Consider the following 26,487-nt stretch of genomic DNA (forward strand, 5'->3'; position numbering starts at 1 on the left):
AATTTGCTTAAGGTAGACAAAAGAGGTCTACGAGTGATGGGGCCACGTGTCATATCAACAGTAATCTTGTTTTGATATTGATTTAAGTATATAAAAGTGTTTATCCCGTTTTTAACTGCTAACATGTACTGTAAATCTGTAATCCCTTCATCCGTATCATTAGTTATGAGTGATATTCCTGTTTTAGACTTCCCCATTATGATTGAGTCAAGTCATTTATAAAATCAAACACTAATAGGCGAATAGAGTAATATTTAGTCTCGCTATATCAACTTATTTACGTAAAACCCAAGCATGATCCAGACTCATTTACACATACGCAAGCTGAATACCATTCACATAAAAATTGGAAATCAAGAAAAAAAAGGATAGATAGCTCCAAAAGCAGTAATCACACCATTAAATAGGATCCCATATATTTATAATTTACATGGAAACCTTATGTACAAGAGTTTCAATATGATAGCAACAATTTCTAGTATAATAGCACAGCTTTTATTACAACTCCTCACTTCATTTTTACAGTTTTGATGAAGTGGGGAAGTCAACACATAGAAATCTTGCAGAAAGCTGAGAAAACATGAATGGTTTTCTTAGTAGAGTGAAATTGTTGTACAAATTCAAGGTAGAAACTTTTCCAGCAAACCTCCAAAGAAGAAGCTAGTCTTTGCCCAACCACTTGCTTCGAGTGTTTTAGTGTTCATCGGTGCCTTCTTCACGTTGAGCCTCATCGTCTGCCCAATCTCCTTGCGCAGGGCTTCTATGGTCCTTGCATCTACTGGTTTTCCCGATGCCTCACTCACGTAAAACACGTTCATGGCTTGCTCCCCGACTGTTGTCACACCTGCTCTCGTCACTGAGAGTCCAGTCTCTCGGAGGATTCGAGTTACTTCTGAGAGCAGCCCTACTCGGTCCTTTGCACAAAGCTCCAAGCTTAGACCCTAATCATATTTCAACGAAAACATGTTCACTACTTGCATTTCCTTTTCATTTTAGTGATAGAAAGGTGTGTGTAACTGCAACTCAATTACCTCACTTGTTCTTCGTCTGATTGCTGCTTCGAGACACTTGATGGCCTTTTCTTTCTCTGCTTCTGTCTGTAGTGTGCAACCGTCCATATGGCGTACAAAATATTCCTATATATTGAAGATTCTATCTATTAGTAGAGGTGGCAAATGCAAAGGGTAAATAGATTCAACACAAGCATAGCTGCTATTAGTGGAGTTGGAAGAAACAAGAGAATGGGTGATACCTGTGAAGCATAGGGGCCGTCAGATGAGATTGTGGCGTGGAAGACGATGTACTGCATGTCTGTAAGGGTGCACACAATGTCGAACATGAGCTTTGGTCTATCTTTGCACTTGACAGTAACCACAGAGTAATCTTTCTCTTCGCACCGCTCAATGGTCACATTTGGTTTGACAGGACAACCCTGCTCGGTTCCAGTAACTTCATAGTCTCTGTCAGCAAAGAACAGCTGGTGCAGGCGTCTATCGATGTGGGTTGAACCCATGGAAAAGCTGGTACAAGCTACTGAATCGTCAGAACTACAACCACGGAGAATGTTCTTGAGCTGCTCTTCCATAGCTGCCAACCGTGAGGCATCAACCACAGCACGGTTGGTGGTGTCATCATTAACGTAAAGAACGCATGCTATGCGTCGGTTATGGGTCCAAACTTCAGCAGCAGCAACATTGATCTGGAGATTGGCAAGCACAGCAGAAATCTCTGATAAGAGACCGGGCCGATCCGGGCCTATAAGCTCAATAGCAGTGCAGTCACCCACAGAGTCCAACCCCACCCTCTTCCCGGGAGATGGCTTCAATAAGCCTGACATGCTTCCTTTTGGTCCTAGAGCCTATTTTCACATAATGATAAGGAAAATTATGACATGAAAAAATGTACCAGATTCCCAACATGAGCATATTTTTGTAAAACAAGAAGGGGCGTGGAAAACAAGAAACTGCATTACATTTTGTGGAGCTTAGGCCAAGCTTCCGAGTTAAATGAGTAGAGATGATTTTGTTTAGGAAAACTAAGATAGAAGCAAAGTAAGCAATGCAGTATACCTTTTCTATGTATTCAATAGTCTTGCTATCGCTAATCTTTTGCCCGTGTTGATCAGTGACGTGAAACACTGCAAAAAAGAAGAATAGAAGCCATGAAAAGGAACTCCAAAACAGTTTGTGGTTTGCTTGTCTTACATGAACCTAACACGACTATAGTAGAAACCGTCTGACCCACATAGAGATGTGTTAAATATGAGCATCAAGAAGTTACGGCTTGCGGTTTCACAGTGTTTGTCAACATAAACAAGTACATGGTCAATAATTCATCTTATTTGTAGTTTAATGATTGGAAAATAATATTAAATTATGTAGTGTAGCTATACAGATTTATTATTTCGAACCAGGTTCAAAGCCTCAAAGCAAGACCTGAGAGTCCTTTTTAGTGCTGTTTGGTGGAAGAAGTCAACAAAAACATTCATACCATCCATAAACCACCCGCCATCAGAGGAAATGTAAGCTTTCGTAATTGTAAGGTCAAGGTCCGTGAGGATTTGCACCACCTCAAGCAGTATCCCTGGTTTGTTCATGCTGTCAACCTGAGCAATGTACAATTCGCTTGTCAGTTAACCAAAACCGCATCGAATGCATGCAGACATGGTCAAATAGCAATTACATTGTACTCACTCAACTAGAATCAATTGTAGGTATGTACAATGATAGCCATAGACAACCATCTCTCTAGTTAGGATATTCATTAAGGAAAAGGTATGTGTTTTCTGTCCTCACTGTGAGCAAAAATAACTTGTTTTTGCGACCTCATAATTAACAATCCATGTCTTACATAGTTGCTTTTAAAAGCATAAAAGAAAAATTGGACTCTGCAACTACTAATACAACTAAAAGGTGCCATCAATGCTTGATGTTAGCTTCATTTTGCACGTTTCAATGTTCCAAACAAGAGAAGAAAGGCAGCAAATTTTTAGAAACTCTTCAGAAACTGCCAATTTGCATTCATGCTGACAACAGCAGTCAATATACTTGGAAAACATATGGAACAGAATGCAAACCATAAATCGGTTGTTTTCTCTAAATTTTGATAACTCTTGCAGATGGTTACCTTGACCAGAGTGCATTCCCTGCAGCTAGAGTTGTCCACAGAAACCCTGAATAGGCAAACAAATATAGTTGAACACTATTTTAAAAATTACCAAAAATACTTATTTAACATAATAAAACGACCAAATCTAAATTTAACTGTGAATATCAAAAAACTTTAAAAATGGGAACATGATCCGACCATCAAAGATACAAGAAGACAAACAATACAGTTTATGTTATATGTAAACATGCAAAGGTTTAGAACTGAACTGAGGAGGATTTATTCTGATGCTTAATGTCTCGTACTCAGGATCAAAGTACGCCCACGAACCCATTCTCTCCTCTCTGCGTCATAGCCAAATGAGCATTTATGAGAAACATGCATACTACATGTCATAAGCATCGAAGTGTTTGAGCTGTAAGAAGTTGCCTGATTTAAATAAATGGGAAATTATAGTAATAAAGTTATAAAATTGTACTATTTGAACAATTAAATTTCATTTACAACAGTCATGATCTCCATTTAATAACCAAATATTAGAAGAAAATATTTCAACGTATCAGAGCAGTTACAGAAGCATAAGCAAAAGCAACGTCCTCAGAGAGAGAACTAATAGTTCACATTTTCAATGTGTTGCATTTCTTTTGTACAAGAAGACATGACATGTAGAAGATGAAAGTCATAGTAAGTCAACGAACAGTTCATATATCTACAGAAGCATAACAAAACAATGTTTGGTAAGAAAATTGTGGAACCTCTTTGACGAAAGATTAGCTCTATTCCATCAGCACGACTTTTATGGATAACACCTTTACATTGTGTCAATTAACTTTTCTGCAGCAAGACGATAATAGTTTTTTAATCTAAGCCCACAAATTAACTAAATTTATGAAAGAAGTGTATACCCAAGCCACAACATTAGAAATGTCATAATTTATAGAAAGACAGTTATGTACCCTACCAAACATGTGCTGAGTGAACAACTAACACTCTTTCCCAATCATAGTAACAAATTCTTCGTCGTTTCTCAAATATGAATCCATCTACCAAAGTCCCGGAGTCACAACATAGATTTGCAATAGTCAAATGAAATGTAAATATTGGACCAAGCAGCAGCTTCGTTTCATAGAGAGGCCCTACTAAGTGAATTAACAAAGGTAAGAGCACCATATTCATCCCCACCTAGTGCAATACAGAAATGCAACCTTTTGGAGCCAGGATGAGTTGCGGTCCAAACCCGAAATATGAGCACTTCAGTGAAACTAATATATACTTGAAAAAAGTTTTGAGAAGGGCAATACATGTAAATCAAACTCAAGTCTCCCTTTCTATATATATAGAAAAGGCTACTGTAGCTACAATTCAATCTCAATCACACAGCCTCCATTAAAACTCTAGGGACTATACAGTACACACAACCAACCCTGAAAGGAAATTCTTTTACTACTACACAAGGCATTAAATTAAACTTTTGTCACGCTTTTAGTAAGAATACTAATTCGCCCACAACTATCATGTGAGCTATCGTCTAAGCACAAAAATCTCAGAAAAACGTTAATAGCAACTCGCCAAATCAAAATCACACCAAGCTTTTCCAGAAAAAACGTTTCACATCTTACCGAAATCAGTAAATTTCACCTTAAATCAGCAGGAAAAAACAATTTTAGAGAGGAATCGTAACCGAATAGCACTAGGAAGTAATTAAACCGATTAATTGAGGCTTCTCGAGAGCAATTGAATCACGTGTCTGGTAAAGCATGAAATACAGAGAGAGAGAGAAGGAAAATTGAATTGAGTAACCTGCAAACGGAAGAGGTGTGAGACGAAGTTTGCAGTTGACAGTTGGATTCACATATACATGACCTGTGCGTTGTGCAAATTGGAGTAAAAGAGACAAGAATGGAACTTTCGACGTTGGAATAGCACTACCCCCTCCACTATTTATCACACACACTCTCTCTATAAGGTTGTTGGGCTAGAGAGAGAAGGAATCTGCAGTGTTGTGTTGGTGAAAAAGGAGGAAGAAGAGATATTGGGCAGTGGATGCATGGACGAATGGTGGTGAGGCGAGTGCAGTTGTTGGTGGACAGAGAGCGCGTGACTGATTAACGCTTTTAAATTATGCTTAAATACGGATTAATTAAGTCTAATCCGACAAAGTACAGCGCTAACGAATTAAGATAGTGACGCGGCGACCCAAACAGAGGATTCTTGTGCGCTCCCTCCCACGCTCCTCCACGCGCGTGTATGTACCACCCTCTCTGGGGTTTGACCTTCCTTTTTTGGTTCTCTTTTAATTACGCTACTGGGCCCCACTCGATGTTTGGCTTCACTTCACGCGCTCTCTCTCTCCTATGCACATCCGATCTGGCTGATGTTGATTTATAAGCAGTAAAATAATTTCCCTTTTCCAATAAAATTAACCATTACATAATGGAAAATTATTTTTTGAAAGAGTTTAATCTATATTTTGAATTAAGAGCATCTCCAATGCCGGCATCAAAATCGCGACGCCGATTTTTTGCCGACGCCGGTTCTGACGCCGAACCATTGGAACCGGCGTCGGTGAAATCGGCGTCAAAATCGGCGTGGCCATGCCGATTCGCGCGATGACGCCGGTTCCGACGCCGATCCTCACAGCGCCATTGTGGGTCCCGGATCGGCGTCAAACCGGCGTCAGATTTTATTTTTTATTTTTTTTTCTTTTGAAAACATTATATATACGCCGACATGCGTCAGACGGAGGCTCATATTCGACTCCAAAAGGATTTAGTTGAAGAGTTGTGGGCGCGGAGGATTGCAAGGCGTTAGTTTTTATGTAAATTTATGTAATTTTTTTAAATGTAATTTTTTTAAATGTATTTTTTTAAATTATTGTACTTTTTGAAATTTTACTAGTATTATTCAATTTAAATGTATTTGTCTCGTAAATTAAATTCCGTATGTTGATACGATTGTAAATTAAATTATATAATTGTTATTAGTGATGTGGATATGTAGTGTGAAGGCTATGTGAGGGCTATTTGATATCCAGTTGATGTGGCAAGCTGATGTGGCAGGAGAATTGTAGTGCTGATGATGTGGCAGTGTGAAGGCTATATGAGAGCTATTTGACGTCCAGTCTTACTGGAGATGCTCTAATGATGGCAAATTGGCAATCATTATATACGTCCAAAGAGTCGGGTTCATAAGATACGTGACAATACAAGATTTATTAGAATAATGCTATGCGGCCACATTATGGCCAACCATAAATTAATTAAATAATAAAAAAAATTGATTTTTTTTTCAAATTTTTAGTTTAATACTACTTGATTTTACTTTTATATCATCTTCATTATATGTTGCTCAACATTGTTAGTATTGCTCTTTCGTAGTTTTTGCTCAACTTATTACTACTGTCATTTCTTGATTGTTACTCAACGTATACAGTAATTCATGATATTAATGTGTTTTACGTAATGGAATTCAAAGATAAGTATCAACTCACAAGTCCATTCACACACATATAAGTTTATATCGGTAATTCTAATTTTTTTTATACATGTAAATGGACTAAATTAACTCTTTATGACCGGCCACATTATAGTCATTTAGCATCACTCTTTCTATTAATGCATTGCATCATTAATTTCAACAGAAGGTAACGCTTTTTCTAAGTATAATGATTTGCAATCCATTTTCTAAACTGTCCCACGTTATGATAGTCCATTTTCTTTGTTATAATTATACACATGTTCAAGTATTTCAAATTATGATTGAATACTCCTATTGTTACTCGACTTATAATCTCCTCCTGCCAATTTGAACCGTCAATTTCTAAAATCGTCTTATTAAAAATTAGGGCGCTCCTTCCTCTATTTTTTTTTCTTATTTAAATGAGGATAGACGATGGTTCCCCATCTACCCCCGAAGTGACTCGGACCCCCGGCTTAACGGTCGGAGGTGAAGCGTCTTACCACCGCACTCCCTCCTCTATTTATCATCTAATAAGGTGATGTCATTTGTCACGATATCATTAATTGGTTAGTAAAAAATTAATATTAAGATAAAATCAATGTATTTTTTACATATTATATTCAAAATTCATAATTTGTATTTCCCCTATTAATAGATACACCAAATTTGCTATAGTTAGTTTTACACAAATATCTCTTTTTTAAAATATATAATTCTTCTTTTTAGTTATACGTAATACTCCATTTGCTTTCGTTTTATCTTCATTAGGTGCCTACAAATCAGCACGGAGAATAATTATTGGGCCCGCTGGTGTGATTACCAAAAAAAACAACTTAAGTATTACAAAAAAAATAATATGTTTAGATTAAAAAAGATGTAAATGTTGTAATAATTGGATGGCATTTGATAAATCATCAAAAAAATATGATTAGATTAAAAAATATTACAAATATTAAAAAATGTAACTAATTAAATATTAAAAAAATAGGTGATTCTGTGATTCTCTAATAAGCATGTTCTAACAATCGAAAATTGTATACATACAAAAGCAAGATTCTTGGTGCTCGAAACCTTGTAGTAGTATTTTGCTTTCCCATTATTCCTGGGAAAATAATTAGATTTGACATTAATTTAGGTTCTTGTGGGATCCATGCTCTTTTAATTAGGTTTCCCTTTTCATTTGTAATGTCACATTTATCAATCTCTAGTGAATAATCTTATCACAACCATCAAACATTATAACGAGGCAGTTTGGCACTGATTCCAATCAAGATAAAAAAAATAATAATGGCAGATATGGAGTAGTATAAATATGTATAGAGAGAAATAAAGGGTAGTATACTAGTATGCGTGTATATTAAATAGATGCACATTAATTTGTGGAAACAAAGGAATCTATCAATTCAACTTAGAATAATTTGTTTGAACCACGAGAAATGGAATCATATTCCAGCTTAAGATTTACATACATACTTCATTAAAAAAACAAACAAATGGATCTCTGACAAATTAATTAATGACAATACGATTACAAATATATACACTTGATGTTCATTCTCTTTTATGTACTGTACTAAATTATAGTGTTTCAATTTCCTAGAATAACTAACTAAGTAGGAGTAGTGTATATAACTAACTATGTTTCATCACTTGAGAATGACACCTTTTGCCTCACATCTTTAAGTGAATATCTTGAAATGGTTGGGATTGATGTCAAACACGGCTATTGGCATTAGATGGTCATTAAGATAATTTATCTCGCATATCAAATAATATCCTTTTTCCTACTTGCTAAGGTACGTGTGGTGGAACTCCACCCTAGCCATTCAAATTCTATCACCACAAGATTTTTTGGAATTTACTAACTTTCTTCATTCATATTTCTCCATCTTTTACAGTCATATATGATCATCTATCTCATCACGAAGCTGGATGAATATAATCTACAATCTGGTTTAGCTAATTATATATGTTCTGCTCATCTGCTGTTTACATCTCACATGTACTGCAATAGTCTTTAAATAAATAAAAAAGGTTAGCTATTTTAAAACCAATAACAGTGACTGATTACTGCAGAAAAATGCATCATAAAATAGTGATTGATGAATTATGATATCCGCATTTATCTTTATTATATTGTCTTCATTTCTTCCATTTGTTGAAAAACTGCAAAAAAAATTAGCATATTGTCTGGTGATTTATGCAAATATAACAAATTAACGAGTTGAAGCAAACTTTACAATTTGCTATTTCTAATGTGCAATAATTCACTTTAGATCTTCTTTTATCTCCACATTTTTGGTATATTCAAGTTTATGTGGCTGCGGAAGCATGATTTTCAGCCGTTCAATGTGGAGATAATTATTGTATCAACTACTAAATTAAGAACGGGTCAAAAAGCAAGCACACTACTAAACAAGAAACTAGATTTGATTAGCTGATTTAATCTGAAATACAAAAATTGCAACATTTGAGTAACGTCCACATATAGAGAAGAGAAAGCCAAGCTTACAAAAGAGGGTAACCAGCAGCCTACGTTCAATATACGAAATGGTATGCATCGGCCACAGTCACCCTAACCGACATGATTCCATCTCCTCACTAACTATAATGTGGTATAAACTGCTCTGTGAGGTGGCTAAAATGATCAATTTCCCCCTCGAGAAGGTGCAGCACCTGCAACCATCATCATGTAATGAACAATAGTAGCTTTGGGCGTTGAAAGAGCTTAATTATACGAACAGACTTGTGAAAATGGAGGTAGATGTAACAGATTGTGCGCAAATAGGAGAAACTGAAGACTAAATTTGATGTGTGTTGTGTTCTTTCTTCCCGGAAAAACATACTTACAAACTAATAGCAAAACTTTCTTTTCATAAAAAAAAAGAGCAGGGAAGAGTTTACATCTGCCATGGATGGTCTTTTCTCAGGTTCAGTTTGGAGGCATAAATATGCTGTTTTAGCCATGCTGTACAGCTCGTATGTGCTGTATGTTTCACCGAGACGAGGATCAATGAGCTCGTGTAATGCAAGTCTCTCAATCAGAGGTAATGCCTGCAAATGCCATGATGTCGGCCTTCTTTAGAAATTGAGATTGGCGGTTGAGATGAATAAACCAATTTCAACAGGACTAACAAAAATATTGGCTGAACATACCCATTGTCTAAGTGATGGTTGCTGGTCTTCTTTCTTGGAATCCACTGCCTTGCGTCCAGAGATCAGTTGGATCAGAACAACACCGTACGAATAAACATCTGTTCGTACTGAGACAATACCGTTCTCTGCGTACTCTGGTGCAAGATATCTAAAGTATAGGGCAATAACACCGTAACATCAAGTGTTAACGAGATATGCATGCAGTTTTGACATAATTTATAGCTCAAACACTCACCCAAGAGTTCCTAGAATTCTTGTTTGTATTTCACCCTCATCAGTCTTCCACCTTGCGAGGCCAAAGTCTCCCAGCTATTTATAAAGGATTTAGACAAAAATTAGAAAGATGTGGCCTTGCAACCGTAGAAGATAAAATCTTTGACGGACATATCAATTTCAAATTGATTAATAGAGTAGCAGAGCTATGAAATTTTGAAAGATGGTGAAAACTTTCCTCTTCGATAATGAATGACTTCCGTCTGACTGGTCTAAGATAATAAGAGCATCTCTAAAAGGTAAATTGAGAAGGTATATTTCTAATTTACCTTTTCAAAAAGGTAAATATACCTTCCTTAAATGTAGTGAATTCCAAGTGAAGAAGGTAAATTGAAAAGGATATACAAAAAATAACTACCATATTTACCTTTTGTGAGGAGAAGAGGTAAAGATACCTATTAAAAATTGAAGAAGGTATAATACCTTCTCAAATAACCTTCCTATTGAAAAACAAGTTTTTTGGAAGAAGAGGTAAATATGGTAGTTATTTCGCTTAACCTCTGTATTTACCTCCTCCCTTGGAAATGCTCTAAGGCGTTCACTAATTCAGTAAAGATATATAGGGTCTTAGAATTTACCATTGGAACAAAGTCACATGTCAGGAGTATATTGCTTGGTCTCATGTCCCGATGAACTATAGGGCTTCCCCGACACTCTTCATGTAAAAAGCGCAACCCTTTGGCAGTTCCAATGGCAATAGCATGTCGTTGGTGCCATTCAAGAACTTTGTTCGTATTACCTGTGAACATTCCATAATTTGGGCATGGATGATAGAGATGTGGAGAGAGGCACAAGAGACCAGTTAAATAAAGTTAGAGAAGACAGATGGACAAACGCAGCACAAATGATAGGCACATTGGTTTCAACATTACACTAATGATCAAGGCAAACAAGTAGCTTCAGAACTTCTCTTATATAATAAATTCACTCACCAAATAAATGCCATTCCAGTGATTTGTTGCAGATGTACTCATAGACTAGGATATTAAGGTTTTCCTTGCAACAATAACCAAGAAGCATCACAATGTTCTTGTGGCGTGCAAAGTTGAGGACAAATATTTCAGAGTGAAATTCTGAAAACCCTTGTGTACTTGATTCCTTTCGAACCTTTGCAGCAATATGCTGCCCATCCTTAAGCTCACCTTTATATACAAGACCATATCCACCTTCGCCTAGTAAATTATCAGGTGAAAAATTGTTGGTTGCGAGCTGAATCTCAGGATAACTATATCTCACTGAGTCCAACTCCGTATTTAATCCACAAGTAACGCAGAGCACAGGTACATCTGAGTATCTATTTCGGCTAGGCCTTCTTTTTTTATTTGAGATTATCGGGGCATAATATTCCATAATCTGTCTAGTATTACCTGTTCACACCATTCATTACAATCAGGAAATGTGGGATCTAGTGCAAATGTGGAAGAATCCTTGTCCTTGCACCATGTGATGACTATAATAAATATCTTATGAGGGAAATAAAACCAAAATCCATACGGGTCAAATGAAATCCATCTTAAACAAAGACCATTGACCACCACTAAACTTAGCATGAAAGTATCATTTCTTGACAGATATCTTCAGTTATTTTTTAAAAATCAAGAACTATTGGATTAGGAATATAATTCTTTAAATATATATGGATCCTCTAACCTGAGCCCTCTTTCTTGGGACTTGGTTGAGTCTCACTTTGGGAGACAATGCTTTCTTCCTTGGAATCTGATGTGAATGACAACGGCAAGATACTAGCCATATCGGAACTTTCTGGAGATCTATGACCGTTCATAGTATTGACTGGCTGCTCATTCTCATTATCACTAACTGGTGGTAGTGGGACAGGCTTGGAAAGCGAGTAAAACTGCTTACTGTCAAAATGCTCAGTTTCCTTATTGGAATACTCATTTTCCAGAATTTGCAGCGAAAAGTTATCAAGCACAAGGGCGGCCTTGCAAGGAATGTGTTTCAGATAGTACCTCAATTCCTTTCTTAGAGGCCTGTCAATGAAATATTATCAGCTAGCCATGTATAAGGCAATAGTTTTTTAAAGACCAATATTAACATATAAAACTTATCCAAAAAATCAATATGAATATCCACAATTTCTAACTATTTTTTAGGCATTGGGCTCCCTCATTTCTCAATCTAGTCAAAGTAATCTCTCCATCTTGTGCCTCTCATTAAGGAAACCAAAGAAAGTACTTAATGCTAAATATGGGTGTTGCTGGAGAAGATTTGGGAGAAGAATCTAACGATGAGAATATTGAAAGCGTTCTGTACAAAAAGAACCCAAAGGCAAAAAATAAATGTGTTTAATTGCGTTCTGGCATGAGTAGAAATCAAACTGTTAAAATGGTTTGAAGAAGACTAACACACATTAACAAATTCTTAAAAAACACAGAATATTTCCTCTAGCATCCTAAAAAATTAAAATGTAACATATTGATATTCTCCATATATTATTCAAATATCTATAGCAAATTGTACCTATCAAATATAACCCAAGCTGCATTAGAAGTAGCTACTTCATTTATGATAGCCTTCCTTAGTGGAGTACCAGCAGTGATCTTAACCTCAATGTCAACCTGCACAAAGAGGATCTCAGTCACTGTTAACAAAAAAATTCTCAACTATTGGAAATACCTAAAATTGTGATATAGTCTATGAGACAAAGAAACTTGGAAACAAGTGGTCACGGTTTACTAAATAAAATAATAAGAAAATCAGCAGACTATTGGCCTACCTTTGCAAGACATGGAGTACAACCCAAAATTACCTACAAATTTTAACAGTATTCATTGACTATTAACTTTACTGTAGCATAGGCCATAGTGAAACAGTATTCATTAACTATTGTACATTGGCTCTCGCTAGACACATTTAATCACGTTGTTTATGTAGCAAGGAATAGGAAACAGGTCCATGTCCAATTTATACACATTTTTTTGTTAGATACTGCTGGCCACAATGATTATTTTTTAACTTGAAAAACAAGAAGGCACGTATATATTACCCTATCTCCTTCACATTGTTCAGCACTGTACTGGAGCATGCCCACATACATATCGACCTTTTTCGAGACTTCTTCTTCCACTGCACGGGCATGTGTTGTTCCAAGGAAGTTCTCAGGAGCCACTCCCATAACATAACCCACTGCAGATAACAAAACAATAAATTAACAAACAATTGCACAACCTGATACAGGCTAAAATATGACTGATCTAACTAACTGAATCTTAAGAACTTCCAGTGTCTTATGTGATCATATTCCTAGTAAGAGCATCTCCAAGGGAGAGGGTAAATGGAGAGGTAAAGAGAAATAACTACCATATTTACCTCTTCTTCATATAATTTCATGCTCCAATGGAAAGGGTATTTGAGGAGGTATTATACGTTCTTTCATTTTGAGAAGGTTTCTTTACCTCTTCTTGATAGAAAAGGTATAAAGTTAGTTATTTTGTTTGCTTATTTAATTTACCTTCTTTCCCTGGAGTCCATTACTTTTTAAGAAGGTACAATAACCTTTTTGAGAAGGTAAATGAGAAATATACCTTCTCAATATACCTTTTCCCCTTGGTGATGCTCTAAACATTTGTGACACATTTTTAACGTTTTCCTTTATCAACAAATCAAATCCTTTATGAGGTTCATGTTTATGCCGTTTCCGTCTTAAGTCCTCAATATATTGTTTCATAACCAGTATGAACTAGCAAATCGGGAGCAAGCAGTTACATCTAGTGTATAAGTGCATAAAACTGTTGCTGCACAGAAAAAATTGGTTGAGCAGCTGGCAAGTAATGTTATCAACAATCATGGACGAGCGTATGATTGTTAACACCTTAATCACTATGGCTCTAGCCGTTAGATACATGAAAATGGCACTTCTCAGAAATTACAAGTTGACAAATTCATATAGCATCCTTCATCACAGACAAACATTATACTAACAAGCCATTTAAACAGCTCAACATGAAAGAATTGCAAAACAGAGAGCTGAAATTGCAAACCACTAAACAACAGACTTACTGGGATGCAAGACTTTATGAAGCACCCCAAATACCCTAATTGTATCTCCTGGATGCACGATGCCGCCGCACATCCGGATTTGACGAATCGTCTTACTAAACTCATGAATACTCCGATCTTTCGTGGAATCGCACAAAATCAAAATACGCGAAGGCTTCTCGCCGCTACTGATTTCCATATCAGAAAACATGCGTAATTCAGAAAATTCAACTCTTTTTTAATGAATGCTAGGGCTTATATCGCGCCGATGCAGTAAATGGTCGGAAATAGAAAAATCACAATTGAATGCGGTTCAAAAGCAACGATAGAGTGGGGATATTACCTTATTATCGGAAACGGGGAGCATTTCTGCCTTAATCTCCATGACAGTGTCGACTTCGGAGGAAACAATAAGGAATATGTGACGAATATTTCAGGATAATCCTGAGAATATTCAGCATTGGTATTGTTTTTCAAGCTGTCCGGCTTCTGTGTGCGGAAGATACAAAGAAGCGTTTTGTGAAAATACCGATGAGTAACTGTAAACTGTTTTCCGCCATTTTCAAACGCTACAGAGCTTCAGTTTCAATATTATTGCAAATATGCCCTTAAGATCAACACTATTATTTTGTTCCAAATACGCAAGTAATCCTTATTTGTAACAATATCTCCATTCTACCCTGAATTATCAAATACTCCATGATTAATTAAAGTTTATATAGTCGGTTCGTCAATAAAAGTCACATTTGGATTGTTAACTTCATCTCATTCATATTTGTTTTGTCTTGTTAACTTTTACTCCGTAGTATTTAATTTTTAGTATTTCATCAGCTCGTCAATAAAAGTCGCATTTTTTTATTTTTATATTTTCGCTCACCAAAGTCTCTTTACTTTTATTGTAAAAAGTAAATAGCCATTCAATTAATTCATTACATTTATATTTTATTATATAAAAATAAGATTCACATTTTATTAAAAAATTTAACTCACATTTCTAAAACTTTGTGCTAAAAAAAATAAGAGACTAGTATTATTGGATAGATGGAATATTTTATTTCTTTTTTTTTCGTACTCCTATTGGACGAGTAGAGTATTTTTCTTCTTTTACAAAAAGAATCAATAATGATTCCCTATTTATCATGTGATGCCTTGAATCCCAACATTCAGAAACATAGAAGCTGGCTATGTTAATCTTGGATTCTTGATTTTATTTTGTAACAATTGCAATAACACATTTACTAAATCCAATACATACATACACATACATACATGAGAAATTGTGAAACAAGAAAACTAGAGAGGTACATCAGCTGGGAAGTCTTGTTTATGTCTTTTGATGGTTTGTCTAAGAGATTTCTCTTGTTCTTGCAAATTTGAGGGCAACTTGTCATACACATCGCTGAACAAATCTCCGAGACTTGGTTTCTCTGTTTTCTCAGCGATTTGAATGGCCTTCAACACCTGATAGAATCCGTCAGTTGAGATAGATTGATAAAACATAGTACGAGTTTAATGCGACGGGGAAACCTACCTGCTGCCGGAGGGTCCCACGAAGCTCGGTTTCTTCCTTGTCCGACCACCAACCATTTGCTTGAACCCAGTTTCTGAATCTGGTCATTGGATTCCTGGTTCTCTTCCACTGCTCAATCTCGCTTACTGATCGGTATTTTGTGGAATCGTCTGATGTCGAGTGGTGCCCTACTCGATATGTAAGTGCCTAACAAGATGCACTTATTATCGCATAACGAAAATAGTAAACCAAACTAAACTGAAAATGGGCACATTTTGATTAAAAAACTTGGTGTCCAATTAAACCTTACAAAAATCTAGTAATTAGAAATAAGTTAAGTCTCACATATCCACCACTAAATGAACCACACACTTCACTAAAGCATTACACTCGAACATTTTATAACCGACATATGAAAGTGGACCTACATTTCACTAACCTTTTCGACCCACTTTCCTTTACATTTATTGAAACTTAGTGCAGCGTCAAAGTGGACCATTTAATCCCAGACAGAAGTAGCAGTATGTTTATTGTTGATTATCGAATATTGAATATTATTTTAGGCTCAACTCGGTAGTTTTTATGAGTAAAACCAATCGAATTAACAAAATACGCACCCCTACTAATGCATACCTCGACTAGCACGGGCTTCTGTTCGCGCACGACCATCATCCGAGCTGCACGGATCGCGCTATAAACAGCAAGAGCATCGTTCCCATCGATGCGAATGCTACGAATTCCATACGCCTGCCCTTTCACAACTACCCCATCGCCTGCAAAGGCATGATCAATTATCACAACTTCATCGTATTTGTTAATGAAATGTGAGATCTAATATGAGAATAATAACAAAGTATGGTACTTCTAAATTGCTCTGAAACTGGGGTGCTTATAGCCCATCCGTTGTTGCGGCATATGAACAACACTGGGGCTTCCATCACTGCTGCGAAATTCATAGCAGCATGAAAATCTCCCTGCCAAACATGTCAATGTCAAACATCTAACGAGCAAATATCTCATATTGATGTAAAGAGAGAACTGAAGCCACTATATAAGTCTCATGGAAACCCCGTGATTATTACCTCACTGGTGCCACCATCTCCTGTGAAAGCAACTGCGCACGCTTCCTTCCCGTCCATCTTAAGAGAGTAGGCGACGCCAGCAGCTTGAGGCAGCTGTGTCCTGGCATACAAAGCACCAGCAGTGTGAAAATGATGTCATTTTGATCATGAAGAAGCCGAGACAACTTACGCGATTGGTGATGAAACAGTGATGAAATTGAGGTCCTTGGAGCCATAGTGTATTGGCATCTGCCTGCCTTTCCCATGACCATCTTTAGTCCCAAAGCATTGGCTGGCAAACTCTTCAATGCTGAAACCGCGCCATAGCAGGATCCCGGGCTCCCGGTACTGATTAAACAGACAAGGAAAAACTATTCATTAAATCCTTAATAATTCTAGCAAGAGTGCAAATTTCAACCAACAGATTACTGCACATGTTTATTATTTATCATACAAAACTTGCATATATACCTAGAATGAACTGATAAAATAGTTACTTAGTAGTAAAAAGAGAAAAGTCATTAACATAAAAAAAGATAAATATAGCTAATTTTACTACTCCCTTTTGATATATTAACTCTATATACCTGTGGCAATATAATGTCATCAGGTGAGAGTGCGGCAGCTGTTGCAATGTTGATCGCCTCCTCGCCCGTTGAGGTCAAGTAAAACGACAGCCTCCCTTGTCGTTGTGCTTCGTAGAAGATGGTATCCATTATTTGAAGGCTCACCATGCTTTTGTACATCTTCACTGCCGTTTCTTCGTCCAGCTAAACGCATGTCATGCAGAGATGAGAAGCACAACAATTAGAGAATGAAAAGGTGTAAACTTTTTTTCATTATCTTTATATAAATACCTACCTGCTCAAATCTAGTGCCAGCAATGGGAAAGCCATCATCATCAAGAACACGATAACAAGGCACTCTTTTGTCAGTGGCTTCTGAAATGAATTCCATTTGAGTAGTGAATCCAACCCTTCCACCAGGAAATTCTATGCTCTGCTCAAATTTGTATAGTTAATTATTAGTATTACAAAAATTAATGCATGAATGATATTTAAAAAATGTTTGGTTGTGCAGTTTATTTAACTTTTTGAAACAGTTTATTCATTGATTTTGAAATTAAACTAAATCAAACCATGAACTATTTGATTTTTTTTAAATAGTCTATGATTTAATTAAAATTTTAATAGTTAATACAATATTGTATTTATCATATAACAATTTTAGTTTAATCATGGACTATTTCAAATTAAATTAAATTAAATAGAATCAAACAAAGTTAGTCTAATTTTTCAAATATCTCAATAAATGAACTATTCAATTATTTAAATATTCTATGCCCAATCTATGCTATATTTGCTAAAACATGACAGTTATATATAGTCACAAATGGGCTGCCCAGGTATTCTATTTTCTTATTGGGCTTATAGTTGGTGAGGTTGTAGCCCATCAAAATATAATACTAATTGTCTAATTGTTTATTTTCTATAGAGTTTTATTATTTCAGAGGGAAAATATGGTACATAACATTCACAAGGTATGATATATAAACAAAGGTCCATTCATTATGTATCACGAGTTATGATAAGATAAAATAAAAAGGATTTCGAAGGTAGGTGACATTAAATGTCAAATTGAATAAAATGTTTAACTATATCATCCATCAGCAAAATATACATGCACTAGTTCTTAATAATGTAGCGGTCCAATCTTTCCTTCTTTTCATTTGACTTGACAATTATTGTGACAAAATAAGCATATACTTAATACCTAATTAATTGCCTGCACATTTTAAAGCACCTTTTTCTTTTCAACATTAACACTAATATGTTGAAAGGTCTTCAATACTCTATTTTCTTTACATTAAAATATTTAATTAATTTGTTTATTTAAACTTCAATACATTCAACAATATCATCTAAAACGCCGTATCATTCAAGAATGTGACCATCTTAAATAAGACAAAATGAGTATTTTAAAATTTTTCTTGCAATTGTAAGACCGATTTGTTTCTAGCTCCTTAAATTTCAGCATGTTTTGTCACATTACAATGAGGCATGGCTTGGACCACTAAATTTACAAAATCCAAATTTGTCACGAAATTAATATAAAAGGCCAAATTAAGATGATAAAGACCTAAAAACAACATCACAAAGATAATTTCGATATCTATTGCAGTGTAATATCAGAAGAAGAAGAAAAAAAACAAGTGTTTATTTTACAAGCACTTTATAGAAAATGACAATTCGAAAACTGGCAGGTACATTAACATTTATTATGTATCACATATTTTTTGGAATTGAGGTAGAAAACAATTTATAGGGAACACGTATCTGTTATATTTGCATATATATACTGTTTTCATTTAAGTAGAAAATTAATATTATAATTACTGAAGTGTTCATCTTGATTTCTTCCATCTATTTCTTTCTTTACATAAGTGGTAAGCCCTATTACTACTATTATTATTGGGTTTCTTCTCTGTTTATGGATATACATTTATTCATAATACTCAATCAAAGATTCAAAGCCACTAGCTAATTATTTAATGTGATATTATCATGTAAATATACGAACTTTTAATGTTTTCCATAACTACAAGTGATCTCTTTTGATTTTTTTAATCTAGAAACATGAACTTTCAATTTTTGTGAATTTTCCCATATACTCAATTTCATGATTTAACAAAACATTGCATGCACAAACTAAAGAAGGATCCATTAATGAGCAAGAAATGGCACAAAATTAGTTACCTGGTTTTCACCATCAGCATCACTATCAACTTCATCATCAGTGTAAGCTACAGCTTGAGCTTGTTTTCCGGCCAAGGTGGATTCCAGCCTCCGGAACGACAAGATGGAGGCGGCCGGCCTCTCCCGGAACCCATGAGGGCTTTTGTAAGGAGGCAAGGTCTTGCAAGAAGAATTCGCATGTAAGAAAGAAATGTTTCTCTTGAGTAAATATGGGATGCTTCTTGATCTTGCAAACCATGACCCCATATCTTGCAAGATCTCACTAGTGTGTGTGTGTGTGTGTTGTATAACTTATAACATGTGATATATGACCTTGTACTGTATGTATAATCAATTTTGCAGAGGTCTGTCTATGATCACAATAAATGGTATGGAAGAAAAGATATATATTTGGTGGGCTTGAATTTAATGGATATAGAGAGTACCCAACTATAACTGTCTACCAAAATGGCTAGCTCATCCTCCCCTATTTAAAAAATAAATGAGTTACACTCTTATCATGTGACACATTACTAATTAATTTATTATTGAATGGCACACGCATATAAATATTTCATACTTAATTGGCTCAAAATAAATAGACAAAAAGAGGAAATCAGAAAGTTGATTATAGTTTGGAGTGCTATGATTATGAGGAGTTCAACTCTCCTACGTTTTCTCTCATTATTGCCATCATTATAATGATAATTATAATAATACAGTAATAATTATTATTTTGAAGTCTTTTTAGTGCAAAAATAAACTGGGAAAACTAACACCTATATACATTAGTAGATTGAACTATAGGATGTGTTGGATAAGGTATGTTAGGACAAAATTAATCTATTAATCTTGTCCCAACATTATAACACGAAGTTACTACAAACTTACACGACTGTTTGGTAGGAGTGATTAGCTAAAAGCAAATCCGCATTTAATGTCATAATTTTGGTGAGGTTTACGCTATAACATTTTTAATCTAAAAAATAAGTTTTAATCCTATTTACCCAACAATAGACTATCTATTATAGTACATAAGATTCGGGATTTGGCCCAACTGCTCAGGGGATTCCCGCGTTCTTCATAATCCTCTATTTTCATTAAAATCAAATAAAGTGGAAGAAAACAAGAATAGACTATACCAAGACCAAATTAGAGAGGAATTCATAATTGATTGTATTGATAAAGATGAGAACCCCACACTTTATAAAGGTGTTGGAGAGTTGGACAAAGTTAGAGATACAGATAAGACTCACCCTTTCACGTGTCACTCTGATCTTGTGCTTGAATAATAGTTTGAGTTGAACTCATCTAGAAATGACAATCCTTATTTGTCTCTTCAATTCCTATCTAAAGTGCTGAGTTAGTTTGGTAACAATTACTACTTATTACACAATACTAATATCAATCTACAGAAATGAGCTAAAATCATTTTATATGTTAATTTTCTTGATCTCTGAATTTGCTAACATATTGAGCAAAAGTTCCTGCATTTTTTAGTACAAACCTAAGTGGATAGATGATGAATGATGTATTTAATAGGTGCAGTACCTACTAATATAAATTACTCCCTCCGTCCCGGGCTACTCGCTCATTTCCTTTTCGGCACGGAGATTAAGGAATGAGTGTATAGGAAAGTCAAAAATGACGGCTGTAGGTGAAAATTTTTACTAAAAATGAAAAGAGTGCAAGTAACTTGGGACGCCTAAAAAGGAAATAAGTGCGAGTAGCTTGGGACGGAGGGAGTACTATACTTTCCCATGTCGTCCATAGTTTGCCACCTAACAGCTTTTAACTCTGAAATCAAACCACCCCAAACGACACTCAATAATATCTAGAATAGAAATGTATGGAGAGAAGCAAGGCGCTCTATCCAAACAAAACCATTAAAAAAGAAAAAGAAGTGGGCGAACACAAGAAAATAGAAGCGGCTTTCGGGACATTATTAATGGGACGGGGGAGAACTATTCAAGTTTAATTAATTAATTAATTAATTTTAATAGAGATTAAAAATTTGATTGAAAAATACTCCTAATTTGAATTAATAGACCATAATCGAAATAAAAAAAAAACTCTCACCTAGTTTTGGCGGACATCAACACAGAGTGGAGCAGGGTAGTTTCTGTGTAACATTAAATCCAGACACCAACTACTGCAACCTCAAATATCCAGGTGTATAAAGTTGACGAATGCCATAATTATATCTTTCATCTTCTACCTAACAGCATTAAATCCAACTTCAAAATCTAGAATAGAACTATAGAAGCATCCAATGGGGGAAGAATGAAGATGGCTCACAGTGTACTTGAACACATTGAGAAATTAAAACAAACAAAACTACTTTTCATATTTCATTTTCCATTGCAGAAAACAGAGCAAATAATGTAAAATGGGACATCCAAACTTACCTTTCTGATCAGAATTCTGACCGTGGTCCTTCCTGTGAATGCATCGTTGAGCTTGAAACAGAGAGCTTTTTTAGAGCAAATAACATCGATGTTTTAGAATACAAACTAAACATGAAGACGATGAATCATACTACTAAAGTCTCTGAATGTCGTCTAATCTACAAAAGATAACTGTGCCTTCTTACCCAAACTTAAGACTTATCAGCATCAATATATGTATAACTATTAAATATTAACAAACAGAGCTGTAAGCAACCAGAAATTTAGAAAACATGCATCCAGCCTTCAAATTTCCATTTGGCAGATTTAGGTGTTTCTTTAGAATAATAGCTTGATGATTGTTTAATTTACTGAAATAATGGATGTTTACGAAGGCGTAGATAAATGTACCTTTCTCTGGTTGTACATCTGCCAGAGTGACTATTCATCTAAAGGTGAGCCAAGGTCTGTCTCCAATCCAACCGAGCTTCTCCCAAAGCAATGGCACATCCAATATATGGAAGGAGGCCTCTGCCGGGATGCTTTTGTCGTCACCTGAAGAAATGAATCTACATTTGTCGTCAACTATTACACCAGCTTCTGCCGGGATTCTTTTGGATTCTCATATCTCTCATAAACTGTCTCACGAGTGCTGACTGATTCCAATCTCCAGTAGAGACCATTAGACCCGATAACTGTACAAGAGCACCAGAGTTTTGAGGATCAAGTTCTATAATTTTCTCAACCACCCTCTTTGAAAGTGGCTTGTCTCCACTTTCTATGCAACCTCTGAGAATCGCTGACCACATGCTAGCATCAGAGAGGTGAGGGATTTTATCAATGAGATCAATAGCTTCTTGAAGACGACCTGCTCTCGCAAATAGATCTATCACGCAAGAGTAATGCTCAATACCAGGCTCAATATGATAGTGATGCTTCATTAAGTAAAACCATTTTTTGCCTTCTTCTACCAGTCCAGAATGATCGCAAGCCGATAGAACTGCAGTAAATGTAACTTCACTCGGTCTAACATTGTCATGTCTCATCTTCTCAAATAGAGACAAAGCTTCAACTCCATAACCATTCGTAGCATAACCCATCAACATTGAATTCCAAGAAGCTTCATCAGATTTCACCATTTGGTCAAACAGTTTGCGACCAACCTCAACAAAACCACACTTACAATACAAGTCTATAAGGGATGTCGTTATGACCTGATCAAAATCCACACCAATGACAGTAGCTCTAGCAAAAATCTGTTCACCGAGTTCCAGCGATGTAATGCTGGCACAAACACTAATGGCACTAGATAGAGTAAATCTATCCATGCTTAAATCAATTTTATTCATTGTACAAAAAATTTCTAATGCTTCTACAGGGTAGCCATTCTGACTTAGGCCTACTAGCATTGAATTCCATGAGATCAAACTCTTAAACTTCATGCCACAGAAAATGCTTTTTGCCTCTTCCATTCTACCAATGTTGCAGTAGATAGTGATCATAGTATTCAGCAAAACAGTATCATAAGCTTTGAGCTCACCAAAATATTTGCAAGAATCATCAAGACTCCTACACTTGGCATATGCGTCAATCAGGGCGCTGGCAACAACGAGGTGATAAACGATCCCCAACTTATGAGCATGTGCATGCAGTTGCGTGCAATTCCTAGGAACTCCTACACTACTACAGGCACTTAGAACACTAGAAAATGTAGAATAATCTCCAACAACCCCTTGCTTACGCATCTCACTAAAATACATCAAGGCTCCATCCACATCACCATTAGCAACATATCCTGATATTAAAGAATTCCACACAACGACACAAGGGTTCGATTTAAGTTCAAAAACCCTTCTTGCATCTTCGATCCTACCACAGTTTGCAAAGCATGAAATCAATGATGACAAGGAGTAATCATCTGGATCATCCATCGCATTTAAAATTCGATCAGCACTATCCAAATCACGGCATTTCCCATACATATGAACCAGTGAACTCCCTAAAACAGCATCAAATTCCACACCATCAATGATCATCCTAGCATGAACCTGCTTCCCCAAATCAATACTCCCACACTCCAAACAAGCCCCAACCACTGTCGTTAAAACAACCGGGTCCCACCTCAACTCCCCTCCACTCTCAACAGCTTCCCACTTCAAGAACTCCTTAAACAAAACCAGAGCCTTCCCTGGCCTCCCATTTCTTGCATAACCATGAATCATCGTGCTGCACGCAATACCGTTCTTCTTCGGCATCTCATTCAACAACCGTCTTGCAGCATCCAGTTCGCCCACTTTCGCCAACCCGGAAAGGATCGTGTTCCATGAGAAGTCATTTTTCTGGGGCATTGAGTGAAAGAGGTCTAACATATCAGTCTTGTGCCCAGACTTAGCATACCCTTCGAGAAGAGTGTTCCAAGTGAAACAGTTCTTTTGCGGCATTTCGTCGAACAGGTTCCGGGCGTCGTCCATTCTTCCGCACCTTGCGTACATTTGAAGGAGGCGATTAGCGATGCTCAGAGTGGAAAACAAGATGCCATTTTTGAGAAAAAGAAGGTGGAGTTGCTTCCCTTGTCTGACGCAGTTTTGGGAGTTTAAGGAATTGAGTAAACGTGCGTATGTTTGCATGTGTAGGAAGTCCATTCCTTGGCATTGACCTACAAAACTCAATCTAAGTTGGGCCAGAATTAGACCTAAAATTGAATTATTTTTTGCCCAAATTTCAACTTCCACTCTACCTGCAATATAAGGAATCAAGTATTCACAAATTCGTGTTTGTATATGCTTTTCGTTACTTTTGCCGCATTTAAATCTGAAAATCGTATACTTCCTTGTAAAAATGTACTCCCTACATCCTCAAATTTTTTCACAGTTTTAAATGGCCATAAGTTTTAAGAAATGTAATGAAAAGTGAGTTAAAAAAGTTGGTAGGATGTAGGTCATACTTTTAAAATACTATTAGAGCATCCACAATAGGGGAGCCGCGGCTCCCGGCCCTGGGGTGGCTGGGCCGCGGCCACCAAGAGCCACGGCGGGGGGTGACCAGGCGGTCTGGCCGGGGCTCTTGGGCGCGGGCCGCTATTGTGGCGGCCGAGAGCCTCAGCGCCCGCCCAAGTTCGAATTTTTTTTTTCTTATTTTTTATAATTACACCAATTTTTCTCCATTTTTCTACCCCATTCCAATCTCCACTTTTTTCAATTTATCTCAATTCAACTTTCAAAAAATGGATTCCGATGTGAAGAGTATCAACACGCGATCGATGGGGAGTTCGATGAACTGGTTGCAGCGGTGCAACGTGAAGCTGACGAGGCGGAGGCGATAACCCCCGTTATCCGCCAGAGATTTTCCGTCGGCGATTCAGAATGTCGCAACAACTCTTCATCCATATATCGACGTGTTTGGCGCAGCGGTTCAGGTGCTTCACCTTGCGACGTGATGCCAGCCGTCGAGTCGGTTTGTCGACATATCGGAAGTGTACCGCTGCAATTAGGCAACTTGCCTATGCCGAGCCCGCTGACATGTTCGACAAATATCTACATATGGGTGAAACGACTACTCTAGAGATGCTGAGACAGTTTTGTAGGGGCATCAAGGATATCTTCGGTCCGGAGTATTTACAGAAGCCAAATGCCGATGAATGACAAAGATTGATATATATGCACGGGACTGTGCACCATTTTCCAAGGATGTTGGGCAGCATCGATTGCATGCACTGGAAGTGGAGGAACTGCCCAGTGGCTTGGAAGGGGCAGTTCACTTCTGGATTCAAAGGGAGACACCCCACGATGATCCTGGAAGCTGTTGCTGACTACCGTTTGCAAATCTAGCATGCGTATTTTGGTGTCACTGGGTCGAACAACGACATCAATGTTCTACAGTCGTCTCATCTGTTCAATGACGAGTGCCGGGATGAGGGTCCGCAAGTCAGGTTCGTGGCCAATGACACGCAGTACAACAGTGCATATTATTTGGCCGATGGGATATACCCTCGCTGGCCCATGTTTGTCAAGACGATCCGGCAACCAGCTGGGCCGAAGCAATCCACTTTCGCGCGAAAACAAGAGGGTGCTAGGAAGGATGTTGAGCAAGCTTTTGGTGTCCTCCAATCGCGATGGGTCATTCTACGGTGCCCGGTACGACAATGGCACGAAAATGATGTCGTCGACATCATGTATGCATGTATCATATTGCACTATTCGATAATAGATGATGAAGGATTTACTGCAGAGCGTTGGGCACCAGAAGAGGGTGCTAGTACAAGTCACGGTATTACCACCGCCCCCTGCAGATGGGTGTACCGCGTACTAATGCATACTTGATTCAGCGGTTCACTGATATGCAGATGGAAACATCACATACGACACTATAGACTTATTTGGTTGAAGAGGTCTGGAATCGTAGAGGAGGGGGCGCAGCGTGATATGCGTTCGTGGTGTTGTTTTTGTGATGTTGATAATTTTCGTTGTATACTTTTCCCCTTTATATAATATAACGAGGATTTGGTTTTAATTTTTTTTATTAAATTATGCAATTTTTTTTAATTATTATAGTCCGATAATTTTTATTCTAGCTAAATTAAAATATAAGCAAAAATGAAAAAAAAACATTTATTTGTGGCTTGGGCTTGTCCACTAATGGGTGGACAAGTTCTTTTGTGGCCCGGCCAAATTTCTTGGCCTTGGCCAAGTTTTGGTGGCTTGACCTTGGACTTGGGCTCCACTATTGTGGATGTTCTTAGTTTTATAATAAAATGTGAGTGGGAATAAGTTAGTGGAATGTGGGGTCCACTACCAAAAATG

The 26,487-nt window shown here is 36.8% G+C and overlaps 4 protein-coding genes across 12 annotated transcripts; all 4 read right to left on the reverse strand.

The window, feature by feature from the left end:
- Positions 1-369: 369 nt before the first annotated feature.
- Positions 370-5,162, reverse strand: LOC121785883 (ACT domain-containing protein ACR3). 4 transcript variants are annotated; one of them, XM_042184368.1, is made up of 10 exons: positions 4,972-5,161; positions 4,747-4,908; positions 3,864-3,942; positions 3,378-3,452; positions 3,127-3,172; positions 2,491-2,605; positions 2,070-2,137; positions 1,253-1,858; positions 1,032-1,136; positions 370-941 (listed from the first exon to the last, which is right to left on the reverse strand). In XM_042184368.1, the coding sequence occupies exons 4-10, from the start codon at positions 3,440-3,442 to the stop codon at positions 621-623; spliced, it is 1,326 nt and encodes a 441-aa protein (XP_042040302.1). In that variant the 5' UTR covers positions 3,443-3,452; positions 3,864-3,942; positions 4,747-4,908; positions 4,972-5,161; the 3' UTR covers positions 370-620. The 4 variants fall into 4 exon arrangements, with proteins under 4 accessions (XP_042040302.1, XP_042040294.1, XP_042040286.1 ...); XM_042184360.1 differs by having other exon boundaries at positions 4,728-4,908; XM_042184352.1 differs by lacking the exon at positions 4,747-4,908 and having other exon boundaries at positions 4,909-5,161.
- A 3,817-nt stretch (positions 5,163-8,979) lies between these two features.
- Positions 8,980-14,608, reverse strand: LOC121762727 (probable serine/threonine-protein kinase PBL8). 2 transcript variants are annotated; one of them, XM_042158704.1, is made up of 11 exons: positions 14,339-14,608; positions 14,017-14,183; positions 13,004-13,143; positions 12,478-12,575; positions 11,647-11,987; positions 10,929-11,363; positions 10,575-10,735; positions 9,959-10,032; positions 9,724-9,871; positions 9,472-9,621; positions 8,980-9,243 (listed from the first exon to the last, which is right to left on the reverse strand). In XM_042158704.1, exons 2-11 carry the CDS (start codon positions 14,087-14,089, stop codon positions 9,169-9,171), a joined length of 1,695 nt encoding a protein of 564 aa, XP_042014638.1. In that variant the 5' UTR covers positions 14,090-14,183; positions 14,339-14,608; the 3' UTR covers positions 8,980-9,168. The 2 variants fall into 2 exon arrangements, with proteins under 2 accessions (XP_042014638.1, XP_042014646.1); XM_042158712.1 differs by lacking the exon at positions 14,017-14,183.
- Positions 14,609-15,200: 592 nt separating this feature from the next.
- Positions 15,201-19,846, reverse strand: LOC121785939 (2-oxoisovalerate dehydrogenase subunit alpha 1, mitochondrial-like). Its single transcript, XM_042184426.1, has 9 exons — positions 19,323-19,846; positions 17,428-17,565; positions 17,154-17,336; positions 16,757-16,914; positions 16,588-16,687; positions 16,368-16,479; positions 16,139-16,278; positions 15,527-15,712; positions 15,201-15,456 (listed from the first exon to the last, which is right to left on the reverse strand). The coding sequence occupies exons 1-9, from the start codon at positions 19,566-19,568 to the stop codon at positions 15,289-15,291; spliced, it is 1,431 nt and encodes a 476-aa protein (XP_042040360.1). The 5' UTR covers positions 19,569-19,846; the 3' UTR covers positions 15,201-15,288.
- LOC121785905 (putative pentatricopeptide repeat-containing protein At1g77010, mitochondrial) lies at positions 19,360-24,453 on the reverse strand. Of its 5 annotated transcripts, XM_042184416.1 has the most exons (6): positions 24,426-24,453; positions 22,100-24,344; positions 21,710-21,774; positions 21,381-21,519; positions 20,558-20,651; positions 19,360-19,481 (listed from the first exon to the last, which is right to left on the reverse strand). In XM_042184416.1, the coding sequence occupies exon 2, from the start codon at positions 24,328-24,330 to the stop codon at positions 22,270-22,272; it is 2,061 nt and encodes a 686-aa protein (XP_042040350.1). In that variant the 5' UTR covers positions 24,331-24,344; positions 24,426-24,453; the 3' UTR covers positions 19,360-19,481; positions 20,558-20,651; positions 21,381-21,519; positions 21,710-21,774; positions 22,100-22,269. The 5 variants fall into 5 exon arrangements, with proteins under 5 accessions (XP_042040350.1, XP_042040336.1, XP_042040330.1 ...); XM_042184402.1 differs by having other exon boundaries at positions 21,710-21,760; positions 22,100-24,446; XM_042184396.1 differs by having other exon boundaries at positions 20,558-20,647; positions 22,100-24,446.
- Between the last annotated feature and the right edge of the window lie 2,034 nt (positions 24,454-26,487).

The sequence above is a fragment of the Salvia splendens genome, chromosome 2, assembly GCF_004379255.2.
Source record: "Salvia splendens isolate huo1 chromosome 2, SspV2, whole genome shotgun sequence".
NCBI classification, from domain to species: Eukaryota; Viridiplantae; Streptophyta; class Magnoliopsida; order Lamiales; family Lamiaceae; genus Salvia; species Salvia splendens.